Raw genomic sequence first — 8,051 nt, 5'->3', positions numbered from 1 at the left:
TCTAGCAACCCAACCCAGTGCTGAACCACTAATGGATGCTCAATAAATGGTTTGTTGAATGAATGAATGAATGAATGAATGAACACCAGGCAGAAGCAGCAAGGGTTGGGTACAGAATGTTCTGTGCCTGAGGGACAGGCTGGGGTGGGCCTGTCTACAAGATGGCAGGGGTGCCACAAGCTTCAGGGGATTTCCCTGCCCCCTGTGAAGAGGCCCAGTTCTTCCCCTGCGTCGGACATCCCCGGGGGTTCTAAGGGCAGGTCAAGGCAGGCAGAAGCCACAAAAGCTCAGCCGAGGAGGCTGCAGCTTCCTGCTGTCTTCTGGCAGTCGCCATCAAAGGATGCAGCACCCTCAGGCAAGGATGGCCGAGGAAGGTCGCCCTCGCCCCTGGGTGCTGCCACGCCTGGGTTGGGCCATGGTCCTGCGCCTTAGTCCCCTGCTGCTGCTGCTCAGCCTGCTGCTCAGTTTCACGATCGGCTATATCTGCTGTGACCAGTTCCAGAGACCACAGCAGAAGCAGTTGGAGCCACTTGAGGTGAGAGGAGGAAAGAAGGGGAAGGAGGGGAGGGAAGCACTCGGGTGCTCTGGAGGGGACCCGACAGGCGCAGGGAGGATGTACTTAGAGGATGCGCCAGAGCACAAGGACGCGTAAGAGGCAAAATCGGAACGAAATAGGTGGGAAAGAGGAAGATGGGGCAGATAAAAGACAGGAAAGGCTGAGCAGGGAGGCCAGGCCGGCCCCAGTTGCCTGGGAGCACACGGGGGATCCCGGGCTGGGCATGATGTAGCCTTAAACTGCGGGGATGCTTCAGCCCGGCCCGGGCGTTTCCGACCACGCCCGCCCGCGATTGAGGAGAGTCAGACTGCTGGGGTCCTCACGAATCTAGGGCTGGAGGGGGTGGGGGTGGGAGGTAGCTGGTGAGGATTGGAGCTTCCCGGTACTGAGAGGCCCCACACTGAGAGGCCCCACAAGTGGTAGGAAGGACGGCCTGAGCCCACCCCCCAACTCCGTTCTGTTCTAGGAAAACAAAGCGATCTTGTTACTGAAACTTTAACGGGCCTGGGTAAGACTTTACAGCAGAAAAAAAATGTAGACTAGGCCGGTGGGAATGCAGGATGGACGGCAGCAAGCAGGCACATGGGACCGATAGTCTCTCAAGCCCTCCGCACTCATGAGCTTTCTCTGTTTTCTGGTATTTTTTCCAGGTGCATGTAGCCGAGTTACAGCTGAATCTCACAGGTGAGGCTGGAATTCCAGAGGGGTGAGAGGTGGGGGACAGGAAAGAGGGAGGCAGGAAAGGAGTGGCCCCTGGCTCGACCTGAGCTAGGAGTGCAGAGCCAGCAACCCAACACCCAGCAGGCCCTGGGTTTCATCCTCAGCACCACATGAGGCAGGCTGCTGGTCCACACTTGTCATCCCAGCATTTGGGCAACAGAAGGAGAAGGGTTAGGAGTTCAAGGTCATCCTCTGACACATTGGGAGTTTGAAGCCAGCCTGAGTTACTTGGGATCATCTCAGTAAAACAAATAAGAAAGACAGCAGTATAGGATGTTGCTCAGTGTTAGAGCGCTGCCCCCCCCACACACACACACAAGCCCTGGGCTTCAGCCCAGTAAACCACCTGGCTCCCAGCACAGGGACGGGACAAGCAGAGACCCAGGAATTCAAGGTCATTGAGTTCAAGGCTAGCCTGGGCAACAAGAGCTAGCCTGGGCAACAAGAGCCCTTGTCGCCAAAGAAATTAAGAAAGGGAGAGAGATGGCTCAGAGGTTAAGAGCACTGGCTGCTCTTCCAGAGGTCCTGAGTTCAATTCCCAGCAACCACATGGTGGCTCACAACCATCGGTACTGAAATCTAGTGCCCTCCTCTGGCGTGCGGGCATACATCGAGGCAGAATGTTGTATACATAATAAATAAATCTTTAAAAAAAAAAAAAAGGAAAGGTTGTAAAAGGGGGTAGAGAGGGGCTAGAGTACGCTGGGGACACGTGATTCCAGGAACACGCTGCCTCCCTTATCCTCACTAACGCAACGCAGACACAACACCAGCCACTGCCGTGATCCAGCTGCTCACAACCCTGTTCTCTCCATCCGTGGGGTAGAGCTATGAGCAGGCTGGATCTTAGCAAAAAGAGTAATGGGGGGGGGGTCAGGCATGGAGCCCTACCTCCCCCAGTGAGTGGCTGCCGACGTCACCTAGTGGCTGAGTTCTTTCGAGACACTGCAGGAGATGCTGGGTTTCATGACACGCCTGCAAACAAGCCAAGAAAGACAGTGCTGGAAAATAGGCAAAGAGAATTAAGCCAAAACAGTACTTGTGGCATGCTAGGACTGGCTCTGTCCTTCTGAGTGAGGCGCTGCAGGGTCCAGAGATGCACATCGGGAGGCTGAGGCAGAGGCATTGTAAGTTCCAGGCCAGCTCAAGCTACAAGCAAGATTTTCTCAAACTTTCAAAACTTCTAGTAGTAGTAGCATTAGTACTTAGATAAGTACCTTGGACTTTGGGACAAATAACCAACTACCCTAACTTTAATAAATCCATCCTGTCTGGCCATCCTCATCATTCTAGTGCCCAGCAACCCATGGTAGGACATTGGGAATTTGAGGGTTCCCTGTATAGCAAGATCTGGTCTCAAAATCAATAACTAATTAAAGGAATCTCTCTCTCTCTTTCTCTCCCTCCCTCTTTTCCTCTCCCTTCCCTTCCCCTCTCCTCCCCTCCCCCAGTTAGCTGCTCTGATTGGCAGCCAAGACCTTTGGGTCAACAGTCATGACTTTTTGTCATTACTGGAACAAAATGACAAAACCAAATAACAAACAAAAGCAGCTTAAAGGAGAAAGGGCTTTAGCCACCCTGGCTGGGAGTTGGAGGGGAAAGCTGAGACCAAGGCCACTTCCCATTCTGCACTCAGCACATTCTCCTTTCGTGCCCCCCCCCGCCCCGCCCGTGACACTGGGCCTCCACCTTCAGGGCCTGTCTTCCCACTTCAGTTAGCATCATCCATAGAACGGGTGACAGATTTGTTTCCACTGTGACTCCAGACCTCCACTGTGGTGGAGGGTGTAAGTGTGTCCAACCCATGACCAGTTTCCCCTTGCCCAGGAACCATGGTCATGCTGGCCCAAACCCTTGTAGCCCTCTGAACAGGGCCAAGGGTATTGCTGGAGATGGAGCCGGAGGGACTGGGATTTGGTGGGACAGAGAGGCAGCTCCCAGGCACCAGAGGGAGGCACAACAGAGCACTAGGCATTCCCTGCACCATGTCTCTCTGACTATCTCCCTTCCTTCTGTCCATCTGTCTTTCCATACATGTGTAATTGCATACACGTGTGTGCCCATCTCTCCCTCCCTATCATTTTTTGCATCTCTCTCTGCATCTCTCCATCTCTCTCCATCTCTCTCCTCCCCCAGCATCCTGTGTGCCTGTCCACCTCCCTCTCTTTTTTCTTCTCCTCCCTTCCTTTAAGTCCCCTGTTCTAAGAGCCACAGCCTGTCTAACCTCCTTTCTCCTTCATCTTCTGCCCCCAGTCCCTCGGAAAGACCCCACACTGAGCTGGGCAGCCGGCCCAACCTTGGGAAGATCCTTCACTCATGGACCAGGGCTGGAGAAGGGGCAGCTGTATATCCACCGGGCCGGCATCTACAGGCTGCATATCCAAGTGACACTGGCTAACTGCTCTTCCGCATATGGCACCGTGCAGCACAGGGCCACCGTGACAGTGGGCATCTGCTCCCCTGCAGCCCACAGCATCACCCTGCTGCGCCTGCCCTTCGGACAGAGCTGCACTGTGGCGTCCCAGCGCCTGACTCACCTGGCCGTCGGGGACGTCCTCTGCACCAACCTTACCCTGCCTCTGCTGCCGTCTTGCAACGCTGAGGAGACTTTCTTCGGCGTCCACTGGGTATACCCCTGACCACAACTCCTGGATGGCTTGTGAGGCCTTTTACTTTGTTAATAGTACTGCTTATTGGTACAAGTTTGACTTATTTATAAATGTATAGTACACGTATCCGTTCACTGATGCTTCCTTCTGTCTCCCCCTCGCACCGCTACCCATCTCCCTCCCAGCTTCATGTCCTTTTTTTAATTTTATTTTTTGTTGTTATTGTGGTTCTTACTAACTTCCTGAGCACCGTGGAGGAGCCTTGTGCAGACACTATGTGCCTTAGGCTGGGAAGGGAGCAGAGTCCCCCTGTGCTAGGTCACAGCTAGGCCTCGCCTCCGGAGTCCACAGTATTCCAAGATAGCGCCACCAGCTGGGGGCCTAGAGCCTTTTCCATGACAGTGGTAGAGGATGCGGCAACTTCCGCTTCCCGTGCTTCCCGCCTGGCCTGGGGAGACGGGGGACTGTAAATGTCCAAGAGCTAAAGAGACCCGGAAGACATCCCTTTCCCGGTGCATCTTTTCCCAAGACCAGATGTGTGCTACAGTCTATGATCAACACTTGCCGTTTGTTTGCAAGATGGCCTGGTTATTGTTTGGAGACAGGTTCTCTCCGGGAACCGGAAGCTCACCCATTTGGCTAGACTAGATTAGCCGGTGAGCTTCCTGGACAGGGTTTACAGACAGGCGCCATCACACTCAAGTTTACAAGGCTGCTGGACCTCTGAACACAGGTCTGCTCAGTCCCTCTACTTCTCGGTCCTCCTATTTAACAGGCTGTCCGGTTCCCATGTTTGGATTCCGAGAACATGTTCCTTTAGACCATGGCAAATACTCACAGCCAGAAATGGCACATGGGTTATAGGGAAACCGCATTCTCTGCCGTGTTCCAGGTAGTCTAAACTGTAAAAGGACGTCTTCTTACGTGAAATAAAAATGACCTCAGTGGAAACAAACTGATGGGAAAAAGACTCTGGGTTTCAAGGTTTGAGCACTGGGGGTTAATACGGCCAGAGTTTCTAGTGGGGAATCTCCAGAGTCCACACAAGATGATGTCAACAGGTACAAACTTGAAACTTCCCCTTGGGTGACACCCAGCTGTGGAGGAGCTTGATTTACTCAAAAGTAAGAGCCTGCCGACAAACAGTGCAGTCTGGGAGTTCACTCCACCTTAAAGAGGAAAGGCATTCAGAGGAGCCCAGCTCCAAGCCAAACTCAGGAGACCGCAGGCTGCGGCCTTCTTGCAGGTGCCCCAGGGGTCCAGACTCACACAGATAAGAAGCTGGTCAGGGTGCTGGGGCTTGGGGGGGAGGCGCTCTGTGACGGCAGACAGAGGCTGTCAGTAGTGACTCTGTGTCTACAGAAACATGGCTACTGGATAGTATCCTTTGGTTAACGGTATATTTTACATGACTTGGATTTCATCAAAATAAAAATAGATAAAATCAAAAAAGGAATTTAAATTTGCCTCACGCCCACTAGACAGGGATCCTGAGGAGGGGCTGAGTCCAGGGCAGCAGCAGCCTTGCAAACATCCAGGCCTGGGGCCTCGCGCCTGCAGCCACAGCTCTGGATGAGATGAGGTCCCAACCTGGTGCCAGTCCTACTGAGGTGGCCATTTCTTTCTTTTTTTTTTTTTTCCTCCTTCTTATTGTTTTTTACTCTTTTGACTCTGTACTCTTTTGGGGATCCCAACCCAGTTTTGGGAACCCAGTTCCCAATAGATACACAGAGGCTTATTCTTATAAAAGCCCAGCTTCCACTTGTCTTGTTTCTCGCCAGCTTTGCTAAATTAGCCTGCTTACCGCGTTTCTCTTTGCTTTTCCCTTTTCTTCTGTGTGTCTTACTTTCACTCTTACTCCGTGGCTGGCCGGGTGACTGACCCCTGACATCCTCCTCTTCTCATTTCTTCGCCCGCCAGCCCGGTCTATCCTTTGTTCTGCCTTGCTGTTGGCCGTTTATGGCCTTATTAGACCATCAGGTATTTTAGACAGGCAAGAATCGCAGCTTCGCAGAGTTAAACAAATGCAGCATAGGCCGGGCAGGTGGTGGCGCACGCCTTTAATCCCAGCACTCGGGAGGCAGAGGCAGGTGGATCTCTGTGAGTTCGAGGCCAGCCTGGTCTACAGAGCGAGTTCCGGGACAGGAACCAAAAGCCACAGAGAAACCCTGTCTCGAAAAAAAAAATGCAGCATAAACAAAAGCAGCACAGCTTAAAAGAATATTCTACACCACCACCTCCTTTTTAATTTTATTTTTATTTTGGGAGGGGGTTTGGACACAAGGTGTTTACGCCTAGCCCTGGCTGTCCTGCTGGTTGGTTATGCCCACAAAGCATGAGGTGAGGGTGCTCCCACAACCTTGGGTGCCTGTTGCCTAGGAGAAATTCTCAGTAGTGGGTTTCTGGATCTGGGAGTTTTCGGGTGACTGACAGGTGCTTATTAGCATTGCTGGTTCTGTCTATAGCAGTCTCCCTCCTGTGAGAGAGTGCTGAGCGCAGTGTGAAACAGGCTCAGCAGGCCAATAGGATGGCGCCTCTGGTAAAGTGCTTGCTGCCAAGGCCCAGGAGAGAGCTGATTCCAGAAGTCGTCCTCTGACCACCATACACTGGCTGTGGCACGCCCACATATACACGCATGCGCACAAAATAGGTTAATGAAAATGTGCTAACGGGTGACAGCCAGAGCGGCGGCTAAACTGTGAAGAACACTAGCTCCAGCCAGACAGTGGTGGTGCACGTCTTTAATACCAGCACTTAGGTGGAAGCAGGTCGATCTCTGTGTGTTAGATGCCAGCCTGGTCTACAGAGAGAGTTTCAGGACAGTCAGAGCCACACAGAGAAACCCTATCTCAAACACCAACAAAAAGTAAATAAATCAAAACAAGAAACAGCACCCACATGGTAGCTCAGCTGTCTGTAACTCTAGTTCCAGGGGATCTGGTGCCCTCTGCTGGCCACCAGGAACATACATGGTACACAGACATCCGTGTGGGCAAAACAGCCATACACATAAAAAAAATAATAATCTTTAAAAAAGTAACAATTTTAAATTGTTAGATGTGCAGTCTTGTGTGTGTGCATTTGTGTGGGGTGCGGAGGGTAATCTTGGGTGTTACTCCTCAGACGCTGCCATTTGTTTCTTTGAGGCAGGGTCTCACTGGCCTAGAACCCTCCAAGAAAACAAGGTCGTCTGGCCAGGTAGCCCCAGGGCCCTTCAGTCATCTCCTGCCAGTGCTGGGGTCCTAATACCCAGCTTGCTTGCTTGCTTGGTGTTTTTGAGGTAGTGTTTCTCTGTATAACAGCCCTGTCCTGGAACTCGCTCTGTAGCTCAGGTTGGCCTTGAACCCACAGAGATTCATCTGGCTCTGCCTCCCGAGTGCTGGGATTAAAGGCATGTGCCGCCACCACCCAGTTCAGACACCAGCCTTTTATGTGGGTGCTGAGAATGAACCTTGGATCCTTGTGTCTGTACTTTCTGGACTGAACCACTCCTGGGCCAGGAAAACGATGCATCTCCCATCAGGATGCCAGCTCTCTCTACCCTGTCTCTGAAAACCTGTGAGTAGAAAGCTGGACATCACGGAACACACCTGCCATCCCACCATTCCCAGGAAGCTGAGGCAGGAGGTTTACAAGGAGTCTGGGGAAGAAGAGAGGGAAAGAGCAGAAGAGTGGAGGGAAGGAGAGAGAGAGAGTGGGGTCAGGGAGCAGCGCATCTCCCTTAGTCTCAGCCGCTTGACTGGGTGTCATTTATACAATGGAACTGTTAAACACGTGTGCTGTTAAAACGTGGGGTCTGGGACACAAGCCCTGCAGAACCGTCACTTCCTTTCACTCCGTCACCTCAGCTGACTGTTTCTCCGCCTGCATGTTTCTCTTTTTGTGGAAATTATTCTATTGTTATTGATGAAAGTTGCTGTGGCCTCCCTGGGCCAGGGCCTCCGACTGAGTCATAGATACAGAACTGAAACTTGTGACAGCGTCTTGGGGCTCCAGGGAATTCAGCCCTCTTAGTTTCCACATCTAGGGAGCGGTGTGCAGTATGCATCTTTCGGTGCCAAACACTACTTCATCACGTCTGTGTTGATTCGGCCAAGCTGAAAATGCAGGGTTTTATTTTACAACACATTTCTTCATGGGGCTCACTGAACTTGGTCCATATTCAC

At 52.2% G+C, this 8,051-nt stretch overlaps 1 protein-coding gene across 1 annotated transcript; it reads left to right on the top strand.

Annotated features, from left to right (window-relative positions):
• The first annotated feature begins 358 nt into the window (after positions 1 to 358).
• Positions 359 to 3,915, top strand: Cd70 (CD70 molecule). The gene is made up of 3 exons (XM_050125196.1): positions 359 to 535; positions 1,207 to 1,240; positions 3,530 to 3,915. Exons 1-3 carry the CDS (start codon positions 362 to 364, stop codon positions 3,913 to 3,915), a joined length of 594 nt encoding a protein of 197 aa, XP_049981153.1. The 5' UTR covers positions 359 to 361.
• The last annotated feature ends 4,136 nt before the right edge of the window (positions 3,916 to 8,051 follow it).

This window comes from Alexandromys fortis, unplaced genomic scaffold (genome assembly GCF_014885135.2).
Source record: "Alexandromys fortis isolate MF-2015 unplaced genomic scaffold, M_Fortis_MF-2015_v1.1 scaffold_243, whole genome shotgun sequence".
NCBI lineage: Eukaryota > Metazoa > Chordata > Mammalia > Rodentia > Cricetidae > Alexandromys > Alexandromys fortis.
The sequence above is the reverse complement of the archived record's forward strand: the minus strand, read 5'-3'. Positions and strand labels throughout refer to the sequence as shown.